The following is a 26307-nucleotide window of genomic DNA, read 5'->3' on the forward strand; positions in this document are numbered from 1 at the left end:
AACACAATAATAAAAAATTACAATGCAAAAAAAACTCACAAATCCAAAAAATCTGCACTTTGTGCCTCATGTTTGAATTTAATCCCTTCTTTTTGTTGAAATATACAGTCTTATGTGGAAATCCCCCACTCACAAACACAATTAATAAAATTGTTAACTAAATTTCAAAACCATTTTATATAAAAGACAGAATAGTAAATGTTTCAAAATGAAATAGAAAATGTACAGCAGCTGAGTCCGGCATCTATCCTGGTCAGAAAGTCTCTGTGCTCCAGTCATGTGTCACAAAAGCAGTGCGCAACACACAGGTCTGAGGTTATGTGGGAAGTGAGGCCTTGTTGTCTTTTTAACCAGAACATTAAGAGCATGAAGACCAAGGTATCAGTGCTGTGCTGTGGTTGTATACGAGTGTACCTGAAGTACTTCACCACCACAAGAGTATAATCTACTTCAAAACATTAAGTATTTAAGTCCAGTCCAGGAAGCAGAGATGGTCGTAGCAGAGGGACAGAGGTGACTCGAGGGGGGAAAAGCCTCAGAGGAGAGTCTCCTTCTGAAAAACTGCTCTGTTTAACTTCTTCACTTTAAGTTCAGTGTATGTGAACGTCCAGTCCTCAGCATTTAGACTTGACACTCTGCAGTGTTGACAGGAGGCTGTTTTTTGCGTTACCACACGACTGCAGAGTCTTGTTGTTACTGTGAAGGGGCGGAAAAAAAATTAAAATGAGTTGTACAGTACATTTCAAATCAATGTATTAAATAATGACTTTGATCAATTCATTTAACAATTTATAAATGCAATTAAAGATGGCACACCGCTTACGACTACAGGAGGCTCAGTTTGAAGTAAAGTGGACAATATTCAAGACAACAGTGACGAAGACCACAGAAAAGGTAGAGTAGAACATAGGAACATGGACAGATTGCTTAGAATGGAACTCCCACTCGTTTGTTTTTGTATTTATTTTTCTATATGTTGGTTTTACACATGCAACTTTCAATAATAACTCTAGTGACATTGTCATCACATGCAGTAAAATACAATCTCATCCTAAACTAACTATTGCCGTCTCTGTAGGTTCACATACTAATGACCAGTGGCACTATAGTGCGAGTCAGTCCGACATACACTGAATACCTTTTTGTGCATCTCACCAATATCACTGACGTGAGTATCTACTGATAGTCCACAATTTTTCATTTACAAAATTAAACTTTCAGCTTAAACTAAGTCCACGCAGCTGTGCACCCGTTCTGATCACGTGTCGTTGCTTTGTGAAGCATTTATGTGATAAGGGTGATTTTTTTATGTTTTTATTTTCTACCCCAATATCTAGTCAAATGACTTTGACCAATATCTAATTGAGTTTCCCAACCCTGGTCACACTGCCCTGCATGTTTTGGATCTTGCCCTGCTCCAACACACCTGATTCAGATGAACAGCTCGTTATCAGGCTCCTGCAGAACTTGACTTCATAACGAGCTGACCATTTGAATCAGGTGTGTAGGGAAACACTGCCACAGTAGGACTGTGTTCAATTTTATTTCACTGAAAGTCGTAGCTCACTAGGTAAACTCCCATAAAGCTACCATAAACACTTCCCAAATGTCCTTACTTTGAAGCAGTCAGGAAAATGCTTTTCATCGAGTTTACTGCTTACACAATCATTCATAAAATAAATAAATAAAATTAGCAAAAAAGCTGTTAAAAGAAAATGCTTGAGGCAACAGGATGCACACTTTCATTTCTTAGGAAGATGACCAGTTCAGTTGTATTACTAACTAAACCAGGCCTGAAATCCTTCAGGAAAATTAAAGAGTTAAGTTATCAACATATTCCCATTCCACCACTAAAATACGCATTCACTAGCGTGTGTCCACCACCAAGTGCATAAACATTCAGGTACTGTATGTGCATCGTTCCTAAATATGGGATTGTAATCCAGCCGTTGAGTACCTGCATGCTGCCTGCTGATTGGCTCATTCTGTCACGTCCTTACCGGGACATGAAGGCCTCGAGCACAGCTACACTTTCTTTGGGAAAGTATTCCTGCTGAACGACGTGCTCCAGGACGTGGAGGTGGCCGGGAACCACGAGCACAGGCTTCACTTTGTTCTCACTCTGAGTGGGGACACAGGGATGGACAGTGGACATGGAGACAAATGAAGCACAGGTGGGAGAGTTTGGGGAAAGAGAGCAGTGTTGGACAGCTATAGGTGAATGCAGTGAAAAGATTTAAGTGAGTAATGTGGGAATATAGATAAGACATACCTTGATAAGTCCAAGCAGCACTAACAAAGCTGATACAAAGCCGATGCCTTGGAAGGTTGGGCAGGAAAAGGCTTTCTTCAGAAGAGCATCTGTGATGAAATAGATTGAGTTCATAGACTGCACATAAAAGTGGACGTAGTATTCTGGTTGGAAAACAAACTCTTTTTAAAGCCTCCTACTCAAAAGTAGTAAGTGCTGTATTTTCTCATCTACTTTCTTCCATCCAGGAAAATAATTAGCAAAATCAACATCATGTTCTATTGAAGAAGACCTGAAACTAACAAGAGAGACCATTCTCTCCTCAGGACAACGTTAACTGATAAATCAAGTAAAAAGTAGGCTAATGTTTCCCAAAAACTTTCATAGAAACAACTCAATTTTTCCCAACCAGTGGAGTCGCCCCCTGGTGTCCAACTTCCTGAGCTTCACTTTTAAAACCACAAGACTACATCAGTTTTTATTGTGTATAAGTTAAAGACAAACTTGGAAAAACAAACAACAAGGGCATCATGTTTCACGTTAAGGCTTAGTCAAAGTGTCTCACCGATACTGTCCAGCACTGCATTCTTAACGTCAATATTCTCCTCCTTGTATACGGACGCAATCTTGAGGAAGGTTTCAGCTGCTTTTGTAGGATCGGTTAGATCCACCTTGACACAGAGACGGCACAAGGTATTACTTTTGGCTCTATCGCACCTCTCAGCCCTGAAGGTGAAAACCTAAGCTTGAGTTTTACCTCCTGCTCGATCAGAATGGCTCTCTTGGCTCCCAGTTTGAGAAGTTTGTCTGGAGATGGGAAGCTGAGGAAGGACGACACGTCAGGTGGCCGAGGTGCACACACAGGTGTGGAAAACTTAAGAGGGGAGAGAACAGAAAGTAATTTAACCGCAACACACAACAAACATAATATAGATAAGCTACCATATACTCGACTGCAATCTTTTTATTTCTGACTGCTGTGCAATTAACAGTACACGTGTCAGTAACGTCAACAAATATTAACTACCGCAATAAAACTGACTTAACAATTATATTATGATCACACATTTAACTGACCTTGTTTCCGCTGCTTTCCTCTTCCTCCTCTTCTTCCTCTTCCTCCTCTATTTCCTCCTCATCCACTTCCTCGTCATCCTTCTCTTCATCTTCATCATCTTCGTCCTCATCATCGTCGTCATCATCATCATCATCCTCCTCTGGCTCACCTTCGTCATCACTGAAGCAATCGAAGAAGTGATTAAAGCAAAGTAAGTCAAGTTTAACTCTGGGATGAAGAAAAACATGCCCTTTCACATGCAGCATCTGAAAACACGACAGCAACAAAACCCTGGGAACTGCTGGGATGGCTGAAGTTGCTGCAGCTTCACTGAATGAATTAAGGCATTGAACTAAGAAAACAATCAAAACAAAGAAAGTGCCACTTTTCCCTCACCACATCTTTGCTCTTTAATACGTGTGTGAAAAAAAAAGAAAGAAAATAGATGCATCCTATGCGAGGGCCAACGCTTATTTCAAGTTGACAAAGACCAATTTGACCCACCTCTCTGACCAAAATTATCAAAGACTGTCCTGAAACCTGATACTTTCATCTCTGTGCAACACGGTCACACCCGTAAAAACAGATGTGTGTTGCAACTGTGTCACTCTTGCATCAAAGAAGTCTCACAGTCTGACTACAATTTTAAGAGGAACTCTCACACACTTTTTAACTGGATTCCTCATAGTCCATACACCAACATTTCAGAAAACAGGAGAATCTAAACTGAATGAGATTCCCCATGTAGACCAGCATCTGCTTTTGCATATCATGAAAAAACAAGAGATTCAGAGAATCGCCAGATGAGAGTTCACCAACAACAAAGCCGGTGATAAAAAAGCCCAACATGATTACCTGAGGGATCCTAAAAGATCACCCATGTTCATGCCTTCCATGATGTCTTTCAGAGCTTTGCAGCCATTGTCTCCAAGGTAGTTACCTGAAAACCAGAAATCATTTTACACAGTGGAGTCACATTAAATAAAGACAGTCACAAATAAACACAAATCAGAAGGCATCTATTCTTCTTTAGCCACTGATGGAAACGTAAGCACCGACTGTTTGAAAATGATATATGCACCTCATTAAGAAATGAATCATTTAACCAGACCAGCAAAACCAGAGGTTCACCCAACTCCAGTATGAACAGGTAGAAGTGTGCAGAACACACTATGTTATTTGCTACTTTGTACCATTTAGATCGAGCTTCTGCAACTGGTCCTTGTCCTTTACTGCGTGTGCCACAGCCAAAGCTGCCTCTTCTGTGATCTCGCCAAATGACAGATTGAGTTCCTGTTAAAAAAAAAGGCAGAAAATACATATAATCTCAAGCAAAGAATGTGCAAAAACAATAAAATCTTCTGATTCTGAAATTAAGACTATTTACAGAAAATTTGAGACACACCAAGTCACAACTAGACTGTCCACACCTAATGCAGATGGTTGCCAAATTCAAGCTGATAATGGTTTGCACTTAAAATCAATGAGATCTGAGGCTTTGACCAGTATCCAGTCTAAAATACAGACTCACCTTGAGGATCGGGAGTCCCTCTGATACAGTTTCTGCCATTGCTGTGGCTCCTGCTGGCCTCACCAGGCAGTCACCAAAGTTTATTACCTGAATGCTGCGGAGGTGCTTCAGGGCCTGCGAAGGACACAGATATTATCTGCTAAAGCTGCACATAAAATAAAACCCTGCTGAGTGCAAACCAATGTAAAAAAAAAAATGTATGATGTATTATTAAATATTATAGATTTAAGATAAGATAGTCCTTTATTATTCCTACAACTACAACATTTATAGTATAAACAGTAGCAAAGACAGTAAAGGTAATAAATAATAAACATGCATTTTTAACATCTATGAACATAAAATGTATTAAAATATAGACTATAGACAATAAATGAATAAATAGAATAGCATATGCAGTATATACAGTAAAACAAGATAAAGCATTACCACAACATACCATCAACAAGACATTATATAAAATGTGTATTGCATTTTAAATAGCATAGAAGGGTCAAAAACGGAACAATTAATTAGTCATTTTATCAATTCAGAATTAAATCAGCCACCATTTGTGATTTATAGTAATCAATACTGCAGTCTTACCCGAGCCATGGCAATAGCTCCTTTCTCAGTGAAGGTGTTGTCATTGAGGTTAAGGATACGGAGCTTGGTGTTGTGCTGCATGGCTGAGGCCAGTGCAGTCACACCAGCATGATTGATACCATTTTGGGGCATGTGCACCTCCTCTAGACTGCCCATCAGCTGGGAACAAAAGTTAGAGTTGTAAAAGTGTGTTAATACAAACCTTTATGTTTCTAAAAGAAGTTTGGTTCGGTCTGAAAAAATGAGCTGCAAACTTATGAGGTCAGTGTTTAAAATGATTATAGCACCATGTACCAGGAGTGCTATATTAGCATCGTATACGTTGCTCAACTTATGGAGTAAACATTTAGCATGACACTCAGGTATTCCTCATAGAAGAGCGATTTGCTTTCACATTTTCTTGCTCTGTTATTCTTACATTACATTACATTACATGTCATTTAGCAGACACTTTTATCCAAAGCGACTTACAATGGAATTGAGTACAATCAGCCATGGGTGGAATCGAACTTGAGACCATTGCGACCATGATGTCTTTCGCACACAGGGTACCGGTCTTAACCACTGAGCCACTCCACCCCCAGTACTCTTAAGTTCAAAGGTCAAAGGTTAAAGATCGGTTAAACATGTACCTGGAACGCTTGAGCGAGGGCAGTGGCTCCATCATTCTCCAGTCGGTTCCTCCCTGCAACAAACACCTTGAGGCTGAGGGGGGCGCCCTCTGCACTGGATTTCTTATGACAATGGCTTAACGAAGCAGCCAAGATCTGGGGAGTGCATGAACAGAGATGGGTGTTCAACTGTGATGACCTTCATCCAAGCATCAGTGGATATCCAATAACACAACAATGCCTCATGACTTGGGCTACATTCAGATTACCAGCCACTTTGTTCAAATCTGTATAACTATAGATCAGACTTGATGGTTCACATTCAAATCTACAAGCACCTTGCATCCGAATATGACTGCCCTCTTAAACAGCACACATGTGAACAAATATTTATGTGCGTCATTAACAGCAACATAAAACATCATATCAGCAAGAATTAATTGATTCTGTATTAAAGCGGGAGATGTGCAAGTTAAGATGTACATTTATTTGTTCCCCCAATAGGGGAAATTCAAAAACAGAAGCTATTGCAGGAGTTTGTGGGTAAGTTTCAGATCTAAAGTACGACACTCTCCTCTATAGTTGTTTGATTTTGTCACTTTGGTAATCTGAACATAGCCTTACCTTGCCCCCTCCTATGCCCATGCCACAATTGTTGAGCCGCAGCTCCTGCAGTGTGTAGCAGGCACTGCTTTTGAGCAGTTTCTCGATGCCCTTCACCCCATCTGGCCCAAAGGCGTTGTCACTGAGATCTAAAACAGTCAGCTGGGCACCAGCCAGCATCAGAGCATCACCAAGTGAATTCTAGAGCACAAATAGAGAAAGAGACTGAGCACAGCAAGAAACAACTGTAACTGTGATGCAAGTCGCAGATACATAACAATTCAGGAAATGGACAATGTGCAATATTTTAGCCTAAACTTGTTGTGATGTGGACAGTAGTGCACAAAAGGTGTATTACCAAGGCGGGTGGAATCTCAGAGCGCAAACGACCGGTGAACATGTCACTCCAATAACAGCACTGAGGAAGAGACAGTAAACATACAGAGTCATGAATATATTCCATAACACTCCTCATGTCACCAATCACACACAACAATAAAATACATAACTCGTTCCAATGCTGTAGCAGAGCATGTCAGTGACCTGTTTTTTTTTTTTTTTAAACATTGTTCTTGACAATCTGTCATTATTTACAACTTGGTTTGTACCATAATTCACAATGACTACATGGCTTGAGTAAATATTAGAGAAACTGGTCAAGAAAATAAATCTGCAAATGTTATGACTGTATGTATCACGACAATACACTTATTTGTATATTGTATCAAGTTGGCATGTTGTTGTTTACACAGCAAAATACCATGTTTGCTAATTAATTACTTACAGTGTTTAAAAATGTTTTCAATGAGAATGAGTGAATGGTCAACAGTAAACTCTTCTCAAACCTTGAACTCGCTCTTAGTCTCGAGGGCCTTTGCGATGGCCTGTGCTGCCTCCACTCCTATAGTGTTTCCTTCCAACCTCAGGGCCTGTAAACCCTCAAAGTCCTGGATCTCCTTCACCATCGTTTCCACTAGAGAGGAGGAACAAGGCACACATTTTATAGGTAAGAAAGGGGATGTAAGAGGACAGACAGTAATTTATATAAACTACTGGGACACTCAGGTTTAAATACAATAAAGCGTTAAGTATGTTTCAGCAGTTGTGGCTCATTGATGGTTCAATTGAGAGCTGATGCCCACCTGATTGGGCATCATCCAGCTTTCTTCCCTGGCCTTTGTAGCTCAGCTCTCCTTCCTCTACACCTGTCTTGGCCAGGGAGTCGGCCAACTGCCCAACAATGTCTGTCGCCATCAGGACACCTGAGGGGCAAAAAAATAATTGATTACTTATCAAGAAGGTACATTTTGGTCATTTTTTTTTTATTCTTGGTCATGTGAGCAGAATAAATTTAAAAGGACAGATTGCAATTAAATGTGGTGGGGATGTAGGTTGTGGCCCAAGGAAGGAATTATTAATATTAGATTTTAGCTGCTTTGCTTTTCTACCACAAGGAACAGATAGAAAACCTTCGTATTTAAATAGATTCTGACCTAATGTTAACCAATCAAGAAATCACAAATTCAGCATTACATCTCTTTGATAGCATAACAAAAGTCAACCACCATATAAGAGAAAAACAAGACCAGGAAAAATCACTTGATGCTTTTGTCTCTGGGAAAATTGATTACTGTTATGGAGGTTTGGGATGTAGGCGTTTAGTTTGTTCATCAAACACTTAGCAGTAGATAAGATTCCTGAAAGACCCATTCTGTGGTAGTGAATTCAATTCACAAAGTCAGATGAATGTACACTTAAAAAACACATACTTAATCACAAATAAGTATTATATAAAATGTATTTCCATTTCTGCCACATTGAAATAATGCAATCTAAATAACTTTTGTTTGTTTTTCATGATATATTGTAATTAGCTTTCAGTTCTCTACACAGCAACTAAAGATAGATATCTATGGACTTTTATTACCAACTATATAAAAAACACTGATCACCTTACTGAAGACATTTAAAACACCATAATATACCATTATGATCACCTTTAAAAATCCTATTTACATTTGTTTTGGGGTGTTTGACTAAAGCTCAGATCTTATGAAAGTGCACAATGACTCGAGAATGTCAGTTATTTCATTGTCAAGCTCGGCTCAAACATGGCTGCCATGTGCTTTCATTTATATACCGGCTTCAGGATCAACAGTCACCGGGGCTCAATGTTGTTTGTGATTTTTTTCCCTCGTCAGCAGCAGTTGACGGTTAGCATTAGCCCGCTGTGTTGCTTCTAACGTTATGCTGCACCGACGTGCCGCCGGAGGAGCGTGGACAGGCAATGTTGACAGGTAGGTTCAATGGAAACCCAACGTGGTTCGAGGATAGTACAGACGTTTAGTGTGGTGGTTACATGCTGGTAAATATGACTGTTAACCCAGCTAACTAGCAAAGGTAACCTGACACAGAACGTGGTCGCAGCTCGGCCTCTCAGATAAACCGCTGCTGTGTACATACACTGCCGTGAGTTAGCGTGACCTGTCTCCGCCCCGCCGTTCAAATGTTTCCGACTACAGAAAGTTTTCGCTCTCGTACCACAACAGAAATTAGTATCACTTTACCAACACACACTGACTGATGCGTCAAGTCAATCCAGTCCAGTTAAAGTCATATACTCCCGCTCACCCCTGGTGTTCAAAAACCGAATCCAGCAACACACACACTCGAGGTGACGAGCATAGAACTGGGAGACACGGGACTTGTAGTGCAGTAGGACTACAACGGTGCGTTCACGTGCTTCTAAAATGTAGGACAATAAGTCTTAAAACAACACAAAACTAAACAACGAAGATCAGATCATTTAAAAAAAGATAATTGACATGCTTCTTGTGAAGAATTTGTGTGTCCTGGTGTGCTATCACAAGCCTCCTCATTGATTCAAAAAAAAAAAAAAGTATTGAGTATATTTACCAACTCAGACTACCTCAGATATGTATGTGATCCTTTGATAATTACAGTCAACTGGAAAAAGGTTCTGTCCAAGGTAGAGGAAGGCCAGGGCTCAGTGGATTAGACTCATGACATTGTCTCTCTACAGTAGTTAACTGTATGCAACTAGACTTGAACGTCTTCAATTCTGACTAACTGATTTAAAAATTCAGATATTTAGCCTCTGAAAGCGTGATACCATTGTTTGACTTTGCTGTCATAGTGAGACTGAGACCCTTCAAGAGCATCAAATGTTGCCCACAGCTGCTTTGGAAATGCTTCAGATCTTGTGAAGAGAAAAAAGCTTCCAGTTCCTGAACATCTCGAAAGCCAGAGAGAGTCGATAAACTTAACCACATTAGTGTGGTATTGATTGAGAATGCTGATCATTTTTAACACGATAATAGTATTCTCATGTGGTGGCGGATGATGTCTCAATCAGACTTGACAACTGAGTCCACAGCTCAGTTGTGAATGATCTCTATTGCAACAAAGATGCCCCCAAGCCAGCAAATCCTTTACATTTATACCTTCAGATAGTGTCATGATAACCCCCATATTTAGTCCACATCATTCCAGAATTATTCACATTACTGCCAGACATTATCCTTGAGACTCCAAGGATGACACCAGTCTTTGTCATGTAGCCTTCAGTGAGAGCTTTGCAGATGTTTTAAATACACTGTGTTATATAAAACAGTTTATAGCAAACAGGGATTGCACACTATATTTTCAGATATATAATTAATATGGCATACGTAAAGAAACTAAAACAGATATAACTGTATAAAAAACAAAGGACAGAATTGCAAGGCACCAACTATATAAATAAAAGACAAAAAAAACCTTTTCTTCTGTTTTTTTTCTTGTAGATACGGAGATAAGCAATGCTGAGTACAAACAACCAACTAACCAACTCAAAGCACTCAAATTCAAAGATCTAGTTGACTTCAAAACAACATGAATGTCAGACTATTAATAATTGTTTGTTCCTATATAGGTGCATGTATTATTTTCTTTAATTTAATATGGACATAGATTGCAGGATATGATAAATGATGATTATGATATGATACATTTTGTGTTTGTTTTATTTATTACAATTGTCTCCATTTTTCTTTCATTCTTTTTATTATCATGTTAAATAAATAAATAAATAAATAAATAGGCTACATACATGTGTGATTACTTTACCTCATATAACTATGCTAAAACACAATAATACATTGATCAAATAAATAAATAAATTGTCCTATTCTTTAACGATTTGGAACTAGTTTATGGCGTTAGAACTAAAACTATGCACGATTTTAAAAGACACTGTGGTTTAATCAGGCTTCCTTCTTCATAAAAGCACACACACTCCATGCGGAAATGCCCTTGTGAACTTTGAACTCTGAACCTCTGCGCCGCCGTGTGGTGTGATCCAGAACTTCACAAACAGTTAGCAGCAGGGGGCGTCGTTAAAGGGCCAGTGCAGAAATGTGCAGTTGCCTTGTGGGCGGGGCAGACCGGACTGCTACTGCCACTGTTGAGAATCGAAACTTAGGAGACTTCACTGCTTTCTTTCCTTCTCGCCGTGCGGCTTGACACCTCTGCTTTTTCGGCCCGACACAAATTTTCCGCGTCTTTTCCCAGCACGAAGCGCCAAAGTGCCACAGTTTGGGTTCAATGAACCTCCTCACTTCACCAGGTAGGTGTGTTGTGTTTGGAGCCATGATAGCGGGGGTTCGTGCGGGGGCAGGGGGCATGAAAGCTGGGTGTTTGAGGGCTCCACTCAGGCCCAGTAAGAGTGTCTTCACAGTTTGTGTGGAAGATCGATGTTTGCTGCCGTTAACCGGGAGATAAAAGCTACCTTCAACTAAGGCCGGGCGATAGTTCCGTACCAATATATGTGGCGATACAGTTCTTAAATATCAATATAAAAAGCGTCAATATACGTTGATATAACGTTAATAAACTTATAGACATAACACACAACTGCCCTTAACATATTACTCAAGAGATGTGAAATGTTTTCTGTAAAGAGCAGTATGATGACATTCCTGTCCACGTCGCCTAGCTCTAATGTCAACATAACACCGGTGTATTTATGTTAATAATCCACTTGTGCTCTTGTCTTCCTCTCAGTGAAAAAGCATGGACCCTGCCAGACTCAAACGCAAGCAGGAGATAGGCAAAGCTCTTGCGTTTATACAGTGAGTTGACAGCAAGTGAAACCAGCCCTGACTGATATGGACTCGTTTTCTTGTCACCAAGCAGTGTCAATAATTTGGAATGTAAAAGGTTACTTCTTTTGTTTCAGGTCTTCCCTGGCTTATCCAGAGCCGGAGCACTACCAGGTACACACGCAATGTTGTTATTATGTTGCTCTCCACTGGTTTTTCCTCTTTGCTTTTGTGAGTCTTATTATCAACAGTGTGTTTGTCCTGACTTTGTGAACTCTCTACATGTGCTTTCTGTAGTCTCTCACTGAAACCCCTCTGTCTTTTTCCTTGTCTGGTTTCCAAGTAGGGCTGAGTGATTTGAGGGAAAATATTTATTTCCAACATTTTGTCTGTTTATATCCTTTTCAATGATAGAAACAGACATTTTTCTCAAATTTTGTTCTTAAATTTATACATTTTCATAACCTTTACTACAATAATCGATCCGCCTGGCAAGTGAGATGTTATTTAGATGCTGAATAAAGAGCAGGATTATTGCACAGGTGAGTCTTGTACCGTTTACAGTAAAATGTGCAATTCTTTCATGCAACAGATGCCACACATTTTGAAGTAGTGTGCAGTTGTCATGTTACATGTTAACTGTAGGAACGTCTACCAGAGCTGTTGTCTGTGAACTGAAGGTTCATTTCACCACCATAACCTGCATCTGACATTGTGTCAGAGAATTTGCCAGTACACCAAACAGGCCAGGGATGGCACACCGGGTGTCTGCACCTCTGAAGTCAGATTAAGCAGTTGATTTGCATGGAAGCTGAATTTCTATTTCTAAAGAACAGAAACCATCTTGGGGGAATCATAGCTGAGAGCTCGCCAGTCTTACCGGGGTCTTGACCTGACTGCAGTATGTCAGCATATAACTAAGTTGAGTGGGCAAATGCTCACCTTCAATGATGTTACATTCTGTGTGCTCTTATCAGGCAACCCTGCTTTACATTGTATCAGGCAGACCAAGATCAAGCAGTTTGCTGATGTTGGTGTTCTGGGAAGAGCTATGGGCAGTGAACATTCTGCCGCCATTCATTTGCTGCCATCACTGCATTTTATGAAATTAAAACAGACCTTAAAAAGTGAAAACATCTTTAAAGTGAGTAAACCTTGGAGGAATAGTAAATGTGTTGCTGTCAATTAGGGCTGCAACTAACGATTATTTTCATAATCGTATAATCCGTCAATTATTTTCTCGATTAATTGAGTAATCGTTTGGTCCATAAAATGTCCGAAAATGTTAATCAGTGTTTCTCTAACCTGGAAAGGATGATGCTTTCGTTGTCTTGTCCAGAAACCAAAAATTATTCAGTTTGAAAGATTTCTTTGTTACATGGAGCAAAGAAACCAGGAAATATTCACATTTAAGAAGCTGATAAATCCGAAAACTTGCTGTAATTCCTTAAAAACACTCAGACCGATTAATTATCAAAATAGTTGACGATTCATTTAGTAATCGATTAAAAATTGATAATAGACTAATTGTTTCAGCACTACTTTCAATATTCATTCTTACCGTTTAAATCTCTTATTACATAGTATTACGGCATTTGGTTGAGTTTTTTTCACACCATGATCATGATTATCTTATCTCATCCATGTTGTTGTGGCCCATCTTGAGTCTGTTTTTTTTCCTGTAACCACTGACATCCTTTGTGCAGACTATCCTTGCACATGAGCACTGTGACCACGCCCAGATTGTAAAACCATTCATGAAACTTAGAACCATATTCCCTTCTTTCTTTTCCTTCCCCCAGGATTTCCTGACCCACTTGGTGCGCAACCTGCTTGATGAGGGCAACGTCTTTTTCAAAGATGGAGAGTGGGAGCAGGCAGTGAGACAGTTCACCGAAGGCCTGAACGTCTCGCACTACGCTATGGAGGAAGCCATCCTCATCCCAGAGGCTTTGCTGGAGAGCCTTTATGTCAACCGGGCTACTGCTTTCCACAGCATGGTGAGCTGCTAAAGAAACAGGAACTTTCATTGAGCATCAGTGCAGTTCAGCACAGACACATAAAAGTCTCATGGAATATTGATAGACACAACAGTGTATGGACACTTTAAATACAAAACTGAAGTTGACTCTTACAACTTAAAGTATATATTTTAAATGCTGTATAAACTAAAAATCATATACATGAAATTGGTAATTTCATAAACCCAAACTTGTGTAAAAATCGAAAATTGAGTGAACTTACATAAATTATTAATAATCAGCTTGTTAGTTTGATAATGATCAAACCTGATTATTTAAAGATGGTGAGCATCGGCCCATTTAACCTGTTTCTAATAATGAATGCGATGTAACACACAGTAGTACAGTTATTTGCTATCACTGAGGGAATTTTTCCAGCTAAAGTTTAATGTGATTGATCCACATGATTTGCTACTTCACATTAAGCGTGACAATGACTGTTGATACAATCTTTTATGATGTCTCTTAGCCATTGTTCCATCACATCAACTCTGTGGGCTGGTTAACTTTTTCCACTTCATGGTGGATAAGATTTCAGCAGAACCAGATTTGTAACGCAGAAGCACTTAATGAATCTAGATCAAGGAGAATAGATGTGAACAACACAAGATAACTGTGTAATGTCTCCCCAGTCTGAAGGTTAACTCTATGTCAGGTTGTAATAAAACTGCAAACATAGAACCCATAAAAAATGTAGATTTAAAAACTACAGTTACAAGCAAAGATTCTATACAGGACCACGTCACATATGCATGTTTGAACATGAAATCTCTTTCATTTATGTCAATATTTCATGCAATAATTTCCCTCAGGAAGACCAGACATCTATCCTCTTTCTGTCTCTCGCCAGAGACTCAGCCCCTCTTATCGTTATGACCTTGGCTGCTTATGGGAACTGGTTAGCTTGACTGTTTCATTGAGTCCAGAGTTATTTGAAACCGATTAACTTTAGCTTTTAGTGCTCACTTGTGTGTGTTCTGTGAAAACACTGATGTATCATCAATAATTTGTGATATAGTATAAATCACGTGTTGAATTTTGAGAAATTGGGTTGGACTTTCCTTTTTCTTAATCGGCAGTGTAATCAACAATGATATAAAGGCAACATAGCAATATATATGTGTATAGATAGATAGATAGATAGATAGATAGATAGATAGATAGATAGATAGATAGATAGATAGATAGATAGATAGTGATATTTGCAGCTCTGGTTCAAATTAGTATGGGGGTTTTACATTAATTGACTCTGTAGACTAAATAATTGATCAGGAAATAATGAACTTCAGACTTCAACAATGTGGTCATCTCTCTGAGGCAGCTAAGGGTTCATTTGGCTGCTTATGGCATTATATCCAGACCAACCCATTACTGACAGAGGGTCAGTGCAGATACACTGTTAAAAAATAAGAGTGACATTTTTCTTTTTCTTTTTTTTCAAAGCGTTATTGTAATAACGCAACAGGAAGAGGAGGGGGAGGTATTAAGAGAACATGGAGAAAAACTTGTCCTCACACTTGAATTAAGAAGCTGCCTCTAAAAGCAGTATTACACTTAAAAGAATGTGACCTGTACTAAATCACTTAGATTTAGTGTTTATGAGCAGTGCAAGGCCACATACCAAGGGCACACTCCTCAAATCGCTTTTCCTTTCTTCATTCCTGGGCTTCTCGTTTGTAGTCTTTTTACGTTGTCCACATTTGTCTTGTTTTCCACAGGGGGAATATGATCGTGGCGTGCAGGACTGTGACCAAGCTCTTGCGTTGTGTAAGGAAAGCCACAGAGCTCTGTACAGGAAGGCACTCTGTTTGAAGGAGCTTGGGAGGTACAAGGAAGCCTACAACTGCACCACAGACTGTCTCCTTATCACTCGACTGGTAAATAAAAGAAAAAATTGACCTCCATACAAACAAATCTGGAATAATGCTAAATGCTGTTTTTATGCGTAGGATGACCGCTTCACTGAGGGAGAGCGTGTGATAATGGAGGGAAGTTATTACTTTGTTTGACAAGTTAATTCTTGGCCTGTTTGGCCCTGTTCTGACCTGGTATTAACGTCTGTCCTTGGTGATCCAATCACATATGGACAATGCCAAGTACGACTGTTCACACCAAGTGCATCCTGCATGATTCCTGTGATCACGTCTGATTGATTTTTCACTTCACTTGTGCTGTTCAGATACAAAAGTTATGTCCTGTTTGTGAGAACAAAATGATTCTTTTGATGAGTCTGACTGAACAGATGTGTTTGTCAGTGTGTTTGATCGTCAAGAGGAGCTGAGTGGCTTTAAAAACAAGTGTATTAGCTTTGGATTGAATTTTTAATGTGGCCTTAAAACAGATGTAAAACAATAGTGTTTTAAACTTGATGAAAATGCAGTTAATCTGGTTTAAGTGTTGAACTTCTGCAATCAATTGCAATTAATATACCATTAATAGTTCAACAGCCCCAGGTTTTTGTGATCGGATCTGAGGATACATTGGGTGCATTCACATCTTTACTCCTCACTGTCCACATGCAACTGGATAACTCAGGATGATAATACCAGGTCCAAACAGGGTCTTAGTTTAACAAAAACTCACTCACAAACAATTATATCAATGGAATACAATGTTTCTGGAAAACAAACTCTACAAATAATTCAAGGACTTAGCTGCAGGGTCTGGCGTCTACCCACACTTGGCTAACCTGTGTGGCAGCCAACGTGCAGAGTTTCAGTGCGTGCATCATCATTTAAATACTCAATGTTAATTTGCACATCTTTAGAACAACAACACAATATTATCTTAGACGATATATCTTGCCCACCTCTACTCACAAGGTCCACTTGCATGGATTTTCAGCTGCGTGAGCATTACAGTGTTAATGGGTTTACGTGATTCACCCTGACTGATATATCTGACATTTGACTGGATTGTTTGCCTTGAAATGTAGTGGATAAACCCTAACAGCTTTGAGGAAATTCGGAATTTCATTTAGCAACAACAGCAATTCAACAAAAGTGTCATTTACTTTTGATTAAACCCAAATACGTGCAGAAATGAAAGTACCCTCTGGTGGAAATTGGAACACAATCTTTGACACAATGTTTCAAACAGAAAAAAAAAAAAAAAAAAAAAGTTCATTAGGAGTTGAGTAAAAGTTCTACATGCAGTGTCAGGGTTAGGGTGTGAAAATCATGTTACAATGACAGTATTATTAGTTTGAAGGAACACACAATGACAGGCTTGTCCTTCAGTACATGCAGCCTACACCATATAGGATGCAACATAGAAATTACAGTCAGCCTGTGTTATGAAAGATATAAGGTCACAAAGGAGGCATGTCTTTATAATCTCTTGAAACGATGTAATGATTAATAAATGTTAGCATGCCCCAAAAAAATGGAACTTGATGGTTTAACAGCATGTTGGTTTGTTAGGATGCTCAATGCACATGTCACAGACTTGTTGTTTGTGTACGGAATCAGTTAATTATTGTTTTTTTGTTGATTCTTGACAGGACAAAGATGTGAATGAGCTGGCACAGGAGCTCGCCGTCCACCTGGGACTTAAGAACAGAAAGCCATATATCAGCACTACTGTTAGTATCGGTGATGAATATTTCTTTGGTTTATTTATTTATTGGTGAGGTTGTAGCGGGATATTCTTCACTTCTCTCCTTCACTTCCAAGTGTGTTGAAAAACCTATGTAGCTTTCAGTTAACATCATCCTGATATGAATATAAAAGGCTCATTCTGGGGGTAATGAAAAAATTCCTACAATCTGGTGATTGTACACTTGAATTGAAACAAATGAAATATGTTGTTTATTTGTCTTCAATTTCTGCCAAATGAAAATAATCTCACCCTAAATCGTACTCACAAGACCATTAATCAAAGGATATTGTCAAATGTATTTGAGTAATTTGGATACCAGTATGAACCAGCCAAAATAAGGAAATACCTTAAAAATATAATTTTTTTGTTTTATATTTAAGATCAATTCAGTTACAGTAACATTAACACTGAAGGAAAAACACTCCCTGCTGTCATATTACCTGTCTTTATGTAATATGTCAAATTACTCAGTTTTGTTAATTAAAATATTTTTAAAATAAACTGTATGTCTATAATCAGCTTTATGGTCAAAATAAAGCTGATTGTTTGAAAAACTCCAGGGCTCCGTTTTAGTCTGGATGATTTTTGGAAACAATGGCACAGTTGACCCGCTTCACTTCCTGATTGGTTGTGATCAGCGACTTTCTGAAACTAATGGAGATGGAGTCGGCTTCCTGTTTACACTGACATGTGCATGACTGTTGTACCTGAATATTTATGTGATATACCTTTTTATAACACCTGAGTATAGTGGTACAGATGTAGCCTCCATTTACTTTGCATCTCTTATGGAGTTTGTTTCCTTGCCTCTCTTAGGACCATGTACATGTGACGAGAGGTGTCACCAACAGAAACACGACCACTGACGCTAACAAGGTAAGTCCCACACAGTCTCTATAACATTCACCACTGTACATGAAATAATACTTGAAAAACAAAACACATGACTCTTACAAAGCACAAATCACTAAAAACATCTTAAAACCTTTAAGCTGACAGAATTTGACTTAGACGAGTGTTTTCTTTCAATGATTTATTTATGTATTATGGTTTTTATAAATGCTTTCCTGTGTTGAGAAGTATTTTTCTTGGGTTATTACTCATCATCTCAAATCCTCCAGATGTTCATTTTTTTTCTTGCTTCTCATCTGCAGGTGTCTGATGCTAATTTAGGAAATGGTATCAATCCTCTGAGCAGCCTTGCACCAGGTGTGAACACTTGACTTTAACTTATTATATGAAAGTATACAGACAGCATGTATGTTTACATCTTACATTATTATTATTTTTCTTTTACATACATATGGCAGGTCATATGTAACTTAATATCTAAATATATAATTTTCTGCATCTCTCAGTCAGCTTTCCCAGCAAGCCTGAGTCCACCATTCCCTCCATATCTCGCAGCTGCCACCAACCCGCTGTCCCCTCAGTGCCTCACAGAGTGGACATTGTGGAAGACTCTGAGCTGATGGGAGATGACTTGGACAGCCTGCTTGACTGCTTTTCCACCCAACAGGAGACAACTGAGGTAAAGGAGTTTGGTCGTATTTGCACAGATGACTGATCTGTGTGATAGATGGACAATGGACAAACTAGCCAGAGCATCCATTTTGCATAACCACACAAACTAAGAACAACATCCTTCCTGTTAAAGGGAGAGCAAAGAAAGGAGTCCTCCGTTTGTTGCAGTCTGCAGTTTCACTATTAGATGTCACAGAGGCTCAATCCCTTCTCACCCCTCACCCCTAAAATGTAGCCTTACCTCTTCCTGTTGTGTGTTCACATGTAGGTGTAGCATGTCCAAATTGTCCAGATTTTTCAGGGTCACACTGAGATTTTTAGCAGATAAATCTTATCCAAGGAAACTAATATATATGATACACTTAGAAAATACCACACACGCCAAAACGAGTTTGTGTTCTTACTTTGTATTCCCAGGCATTGAATAGTCCACAATTGCTCACAATTGCGCTATAACAGCAGCTGATAATTGCATTCTTCCCGGCAAACATGTTGCATTTACTTACATGAGGATGTATCACTTTCTTAAAGTGTCCCATTAAGAAAGTGTCCCATTTCTTAGGGCTGGACACTAACCACTACCGCTTGTAACTCAGTTCCAGAAGGAAAGAGGTCAGGCCTAATTCTTGCACACTGGAGCTGTAAAAGTTCATGTGACTGGAGAAATGAAATTAGAATCCTCTCGATATTTGGCAGTGTTTTCATTTCTACATCGCTAAAAACCTTTGAATCTAATAATCACTTATTTTGTTTTCTTGCTCTTGCTTTGTCAGACTCACCACACTGACGCAACGCTCTCAGATCCCGGCAGAACATCCGCTGACACACACACAGTTCCTGCGATCCTGCCTGCTCCAACACCACAGCTCCCCCCGGCCTTCTTTAACTCAGCCATCAGCCAGCTCAACTCCCTGGATTCTTTTTCAGGTGGCGGCCATAGCACCACCACAGCAGCACTGGACATCCTGGACGACAGCTCAACCTTGCAGGGACTGGACGTCTTAGACGACTTTGCTGGAGTCGATGCAGCTGTGCCAAATGTGGGACTGACCTCTACGGCACTGGAAACCCTCAATGGCCTTGATTGTCTTGACGAATTTTTGGATACAACGCCCATTGCTGCTGCTACTGAGGAAGTGAATAAAATCAAAACAGACTTGGATGTGAAGAACAAGTGCCTTAGTGATTCACTCGATGACATAGAGCCTGTGTTTAATCTGGCTGCTCATAGTAGTGATGTCTTAGTGTTTGGTGTAAAAGCAGTGGTCCAGCTTGACTCCCTCGATGTCCTCGACTCGTTTTGCTCAGTGAAAGATGTTGGGGCGGTTTTACCAGGTGTCATTGGAGGAACAGGCCTGGACTCGCTCTCTGATTTCAGCACGCCTGGTGATTATGATTCATTGGTGATTTATTATAATAATAATAATAATAATAATAATAATAATAATAATAATAATAATAATAATAATAGAAATACATGGGGTCTTTCCTTTTATCTAGGTTGCTTTGACACATTTTTTTACCTTGTGCAGATCTACTAAAAAGCCTTCTCATCGTGTTCTATTGGAGTTCGAGCTGAAACTAGTCTGGTCTGATTGAGACCATTAACTCCTCAGGAAAATATTTACTGACATTATAAATCGAGTAACCATTCAGATGGAGTTATTTTTGCAGTCAGTGGAGTCGCCCCATGGTGACTAACTGCTATTTTATCCTACTCCCTAGGTTTCACTTTTCCAACTGGAAGACTAGGTCCATTTTTAAATACAGTCTAGGCCCTTCAAACAAGGAAAGTAAGCCCTTTTTCTACACGTCATGGTTCATCTATGAATTTAACTTAAAAGGAGGAGCGATATTGTGTGTACAGTGGAACATTTTTGGCAAATTTCAAGCAAAAGTACTCCTTTTAAGACCTTGTACTTGTGTTATGTTTCAGCCCATTTAGCACAGGTATTCACAATGTGTAATTTGACTTTCTCTTGCTTCTCCTCATGTATTCCAGGCTCTCACACAGCTGTAGCCCCAGTTGCACATTCTCCAAAGAATAACTATAAAGTAAGGCTGATAATCTAGCTTTTTATTATTATTATTATTATTATTTTGAAAGCAGTAACTCATGTCTTATTTTAATTGTGGCCCTGAAGGAGAAGAAAACCAAAGCAGGGGCAGCAGGTTCTAACCCTATGTCCTCCACCCACGAGTTCCTGCAGGCCTGCTCGCTCTGTTTCCCTCGAGAAGGTAAGTTGGCAGTGTAGTACTGTATGAAACTTACTGATAAAGTCCTGTCATGTTTACAAGATGCAATTACCTCCTATGTTTCTTCCCATTAAATGTACTTTAATATTGAAGAAAATCATTTGTTTTCAGGTCAAGGGATCTATTCATACGTTCACAAACCAGACCTGGTTCACAGCTGCGAGCGAGACATTCTGTTATGTAGACGAAAGGAAGGTCATCCTTCAGAGTGGACCCGAGTGAGACCAATTCCTCCTTGCACATCCTTTAAAGGGCCCTTTGTCCTTTGCCGGGGTAAGGATCTCAAAATCAAACTCCCGGTTGATATCAGCATCTGCTCTGTACTCACACGTCCACAAGTTATTTGCAGGGGCTTGATAACAAATGCACAGAATAAAATCATTAATATATTGATGTTTTATAGTTTTTGATAGACTTAAGGATTTTATAGATGGAATGGAATATTTGTCAGGTTATCGTGGGTGAAGATGTCTGGTCACATCATAAGATGGTTGGATGAATTGCAGAGGACCTGATTAACGTCACTGTGTTCATGTGAGTGAATGATGCATTTTCTCACGCATTCAGAGCTGCTGAGTTCGGGGGATTTGGGTGTGTGCAAGTATGGAGAGAATTGTACATTTGCCTACAACCAGCTGGAGATCGACATTTGGACAGAAGAGCGTATAGGGAGGCTGGACAGAAACCTTTTGTTTGAAACAACAGCTGTCAAACTGGATCCCACAAACAGCATCATACGCCTTCTTCAGGAACACAAGGGCACATTCATCTTCCTCTGTCAGGTAAGTGAATTTAGGACTTTTGATATATACAAGGATTGTATGGTGTATTTATGTGGCAGTGTAACAGCGCCACACACAGGACTGGCATATGTACTACAGCGTTTTGGGAGGGTTAAGGTTAAAAAGATAGTAGAGGAAAAGTTCTGTTTCCATGTGGATACTGCCTAAAACTGCTAAAAACCCAGGGCAATTGAGCCTTCTCAATAGCTGCGTCTAATTATGGAACGGCTTACCACTTCAAATTAAGTGTGCCTCCACTATTGAACATTTTAAATCACCCTTAAAGAGCCATCTCTATTTTATCTGCACAGATCTCACTCGATTTTTACCACTTTATTATTTTTTTTAGTATATGCTCTTTCACTTTTTACTTGTTTTTAATGTGCCATCGAAATAAAATTGACTTGACTATAGCACAATACTGCTGTTGTGCCTCCTCCTTGCCTCCATCAGTCTTCATGTAAATCATATCACTTCCTGTCTGCAGTCTTAGAATGTGTCTGTGTTTACTTGTTGCCTCCTGCCTGTTTGCTGGTCTCATTTTCGCTTCTTTCATGTTTCTCTGTCTCTCTCTGTAGGAGTGTTACGACAATAAACCTAGAATCATCAGTAAACGCTGCAGAGACAATCGCACTGTCTGCTCTAACCTGGATGCTCGTCACACTTTTGATGCCAATAAGTGAGTGTGTTTGCAACACGTTTGCTCATTTCACTCATCTGCGACCTCTGTAACTCGTACCATATTCCCTGACGTCTCCTTCAGATGCTTGGCTTTCGTGGTGAGGACCCACAATGTGAACTACAGGAAGGTCCGTCCACTGAGTGTCCTGTGTCATTTGGATTTGTGCTACAAAGCCATGCGGTACGGCTGCCAGAGAGAAGACAACTGCCACCATGCCCACTCCATCATAGAGCTCAAAACATGGAGAGTGCAGCAAGACACAGGTGCAGTGGAAGGAAATTGTGGAGTCGAGGGCGATCGGCATTCATTTCTTACTTCAATAATGAGACCAGAGGACAGGAACAGCTTGGAGAGTTTCACTTGTATTTCTGTATGTGCATCTGTGTTATTTACAGGTATTAGCCCTGAGGAAATCGTGAAAGTAGCCATACAGCATTACGAGAAGCAGGAGCAAAACTCAAGCAAGCAGAAGTGCAATAGAGTAAGAAATTGTGTGCTCTTATTTTTCTAAATTTAACAAGCATGGTAAACAGGGACATCCCTCCCATGACTGTCATTGTCTTTGCTGCATGACATTTTCCCCTTATGTACATTTTTATAAAGCTATTAGAAAGCATAGTGTATTTCTATACAGATCTATGTAATTATTGCATTTGTAATGTTTAAGATTATTGTATGGCTCATTCTGACAGGTGTAAGTGATTATTGCTTTTTATTTTTGTCATATTGGTGCAGTTGTTTTTGGGAAGTGGAAATAGCAAACAGAAAGGAGGAGGAGGTGGAGGAGCCAGAAAAAGTCTGAACATGAAGTTGAAGCTGGCATGTGCCCAGTGCTGGCGGGATGGCCAGATCAGTGAAGCAGATAAAGCCCTCAAGTACTGCACTGCTAAGGCCAGGCATACGTAAGTAAAAAAAAAAAAATGCATATATTTGCTTAGTCTTATATGCGGTTTAATACATTTGTTAAATTAGAATGCTTATCTTTGATCATAGCCATGTCATACTATCAGAGATCCAGGTGAATCCCAAGTTATAATTTTGACTTTAAAGCCTAAATACACTGAATCACAAGGTCTAGGTCAAGGCAGGCAAGGCTCCCATGATGGTCTGGGGGCCTGTCCAGGGCATACCCTGCCTTTCACTCAATGTCAGCAGGGATTGGCTCCAGCTCTCCCTGCAACCCTCATGTGGAGGATTAATTTTAACACCTGGTTTAATCTTGTCTTAATTGTTCCTCTTATTATTAATATTATTATACTGTATATTTCCTTGTAATCCTTTTAATTGCCTGATTTTATTGACTCCATTTGTTTTATCCTGGTTCAAACCCCCCCAAAACACTCAATTTCTTTGTTCGCGCTATGTAAACAAAGTTGATTATTATTTTGTGTGTGTGTCTCTGCTTATGACATCATTTCCAGGTGGACTAAAGACAGACGTGTGCTGCTGGTTTGGTCTTTAGAGAGAAGCAAATGGCTTCCTGTGCGGCCATTGCCTCATGCAAAGAACTTCCCTTTCCATTATGATGTAAGTGTGCTCCACCTCCTGTTGTGCAAAGTATTTTTTTGTCAACTATGCTTAATACATGTGGTGCTTGACAAATTAAATGTGCACGTTTACCTGTTGTCTGTACTGCAGACTGTGATCTGTTTCAGCAGTATGAGCCTTTGTCTCTGCAGATGTGTGGCCAGATTTTAGCAAAAAAGAAATGTAACTTCACTGGGAACTGCACCTTTGCTCACAGCCAAGAGGAGAGAGAGATGTGGACGTATATGAAGAATAATAACTGTGAGTTATTGAAACCACTTTAGGGTTCAATATAGAAAACTTGGCTCCTTTTAACAAAGTCTGGGTTACAGAGCTGGCCTGTCTGGTCTCGTTTTGCCATTTGGTGATTCATTGTGACATGACAATGAGATACAGCACTGGCTCTACAGTGAAGATTAAAAACAATATAACTGAAAAAATGACTCTTACTCTTACTAATCTCGTTTTGACGTCATCTCCCTTCGTGTGTCTGTAGTGCCAGAAATCCAGCAGGTTTATGACATGTGGCTGACAACATCCACTCAAAACCGTCATGCAGATGAAGCCACACTCACCCAGCCCATCCCAGAAGAGAAATATATTGTCATGCCAACTGACTATGCTGAACTGATGGTAGGCTTACTTTTTTTTTTTCATTTCCATAGAGTCAAACACAAAAAAGAAGCTCCACGGTCACCAAAGCAAAAATCATTGACTTTAAGAAGATGATAAAAAGATTGTGTGTGCTTTGAATTTTAGAGTGGATTCCACTGCCGTCTGTGTGGCAGACACAGTAACAGTGAGCGGCAGTGGCAGCAGCACATCTCCACTGAGAAGCACAAGGCAAGAGTGTTCAGCTGTGAAGGAGAAGATGAGGCCCTGACATGGAGCTACCGCTTCCCTGGAAAATACTTTGAACTCTGCCCCAAGTGAGTCCTTCTTCTGGAGCAGTTTTGGGAGTGAGCTAGTTCGCGATACTGCAAATATTTATTTACCGCCCTACAATGTAAAGTTCTTTTAAATTCTCTAATAAGAAAAACAGATTTGCTCCAGACCATTTTTTTTGCTCCTGCTCCCGCCAGGTTGCTATCAGTTTCATTACATTACATTACATTACATGTCATTTAGCAGACACTTTTATCCAAAGCGACTTATAATAAGGGCATTTAAACATTTGGGTACAAATAGCAGTTTCCAGCAATATCAAAAGAAGAGACTTATTCAAGTCATTGAAAAAACACACAGGGTCCGTAGTTGGTCATTTAGCAGCTAAACAACTTGATATACAGTCAACAGAAAAGTTAAAATGAAAAGTTTAAACTGATTACATTTTTGGCTTCCTGTTCATGACTAACAGGATGAACGGCCGCTGTCCGGACGGCGTGAGCTGTGACTACGCCCACAGCCCGGAGGAACTTCAGGAGTGGAACGACAGACGTGATTTTCTTCGACAGAAGCTGGCCAAGGCCAGAGAAGATATGCTCGTCATGCCTGATGATTTTGACTTTGGAAATTACAACTTTCTACTTCAGGACTGAGAAATTGAATTATACTTTCCCTTGTGAGCCACAAATGTGAGCTTTTGTTCCTGCCAGACTAGCATATCAATATATTAGGTATTTTCAAGAACCACGTGGTGGCATAGTACCTAGCACTGCAGCCTCACAGCGAGAAGGTCGCTTCGTTTACCAAAGAATCACTTAAAGTATGACAGATTTGCTTTCTCAAAAACCATGCAGCATTTACTTTCTCTTGGTAAATGTATTTAATTTCTTCTTTCTCACATCTGTTCAGTGAAAACAAAACAAATGACTCAATACAGCAAAAGTAAGACTTGGATTGATGCTGATGAAAAACACAGCAGACAAACAAACTGAGCATTACACAGCATTCAGAGATGGTCAGTATTTAGCCATACACTATACATGTGTGTGATTTAATCCATGTGAAGTTTACACACAAATCTTTTTTTACTGCTTTGTCTTTACTTGCCTCAAAATATTTCGTAAATGTTCATAAAGAGAGGACATTAAATTACCCCACAAGTGATTTGTCACATTCTAAATCTTGATCTCAAATAAAAATATGCACTGTTAAGTTCCAGGACAAGCAAAGATGTACACTGTTAATGTGATATTTTATCATAATAGATTTGGTAATTATAACTAAGTCAGA

The 26307-nt window shown here is 39.5% G+C and overlaps 2 protein-coding genes across 8 annotated transcripts; one reads left to right on the forward strand and one right to left on the reverse strand.

Annotated features, from left to right (window-relative positions):
• Positions 1–51: 51 nt before the first annotated feature.
• rangap1a (RAN GTPase activating protein 1a) lies at positions 52–9349 on the reverse strand. Of its 4 annotated transcripts, none has more exons than XM_058653405.1 (16): positions 9270–9349; positions 7781–7900; positions 7484–7611; positions 6997–7056; positions 6660–6839; positions 6057–6191; positions 5425–5583; positions 4840–4953; positions 4502–4601; positions 4164–4248; positions 3329–3488; positions 3009–3125; positions 2817–2922; positions 2273–2361; positions 2001–2122; positions 52–696 (listed from the first exon to the last, which is right to left on the reverse strand). In XM_058653405.1, the coding sequence occupies exons 2-16, from the start codon at positions 7890–7892 to the stop codon at positions 615–617; spliced, it is 1749 nt and encodes a 582-aa protein (XP_058509388.1). In that variant the 5' UTR covers positions 7893–7900; positions 9270–9349; the 3' UTR covers positions 52–614. The 4 variants fall into 4 exon arrangements, with proteins under 4 accessions (XP_058509388.1, XP_058509385.1, XP_058509389.1 ...); XM_058653402.1 differs by having other exon boundaries at positions 9206–9332; XM_058653406.1 differs by having other exon boundaries at positions 1958–2122; positions 9206–9331.
• LOC131475327 (zinc finger CCCH domain-containing protein 7B-like) lies at positions 8797–26248 on the forward strand. 4 transcript variants are annotated; one of them, XM_058653378.1, is made up of 24 exons: positions 8797–8935; positions 11711–11770; positions 11878–11914; positions 13543–13740; positions 15480–15638; positions 15711–15747; positions 17262–17344; positions 18178–18237; positions 18516–18570; positions 18720–18892; positions 19659–20271; positions 20888–20940; positions 21030–21123; positions 21253–21414; positions 21709–21923; positions 22502–22602; positions 22687–22868; positions 23001–23086; positions 23341–23507; positions 24027–24132; positions 24285–24393; positions 24629–24765; positions 24892–25061; positions 25490–26248. In XM_058653378.1, exons 1-24 carry the CDS (start codon positions 8886–8888, stop codon positions 25668–25670), a joined length of 3288 nt encoding a protein of 1095 aa, XP_058509361.1. In that variant the 5' UTR covers positions 8797–8885; the 3' UTR covers positions 25671–26248. The 4 variants fall into 4 exon arrangements, with proteins under 4 accessions (XP_058509361.1, XP_058509362.1, XP_058509364.1 ...); XM_058653381.1 differs by lacking the exon at positions 8797–8935 and adding an exon at positions 10797–11265; XM_058653380.1 differs by lacking the exon at positions 8797–8935 and adding an exon at positions 10799–11265 and having other exon boundaries at positions 11703–11770.
• The last annotated feature ends 59 nt before the right edge of the window (positions 26249–26307 follow it).

Source organism: Solea solea, chromosome 16 (assembly GCF_958295425.1).
Source record: "Solea solea chromosome 16, fSolSol10.1, whole genome shotgun sequence".
In the NCBI taxonomy this organism is placed as follows: domain Eukaryota; kingdom Metazoa; phylum Chordata; class Actinopteri; order Pleuronectiformes; family Soleidae; genus Solea; species Solea solea.

Bases quoted from the DNA above. Each gene is read 5' to 3' on its own strand.
- rangap1a (XM_058653405.1), bottom strand. From the start codon at position 7,892: ATGGCGACAGACATTGTTGGGCAGTTGGCCGACTCCCTGGCCAAGACA. The intron at 7,057-7,483 runs GTTTGAGAAGAG...TCTCTTCCTCAG, and splicing joins AGACTAAGAGCGAGTTCAAG to TGCTGTTATTGGAGTGACAT. The intron at 4,954-5,424 runs GTAAGACTGCAG...TGTCCTTCGCAG, and splicing joins GAGCTATTGCCATGGCTCGG to GCCCTGAAGCACCTCCGCAG.
- LOC131475327 (XM_058653378.1), top strand. From the start codon at position 8,886: ATGCTGCACCGACGTGCCGCCGGAGGAGCGTGGACAGGCAATGTTGAC. The intron at 18,238-18,515 runs GTAAGTCCCACA...TCTCATCTGCAG, and splicing joins CGACCACTGACGCTAACAAG to GTGTCTGATGCTAATTTAGG. The intron at 21,924-22,501 runs GTAAGTGAATTT...CTCTCTCTGTAG, and splicing joins CATTCATCTTCCTCTGTCAG to GAGTGTTACGACAATAAACC.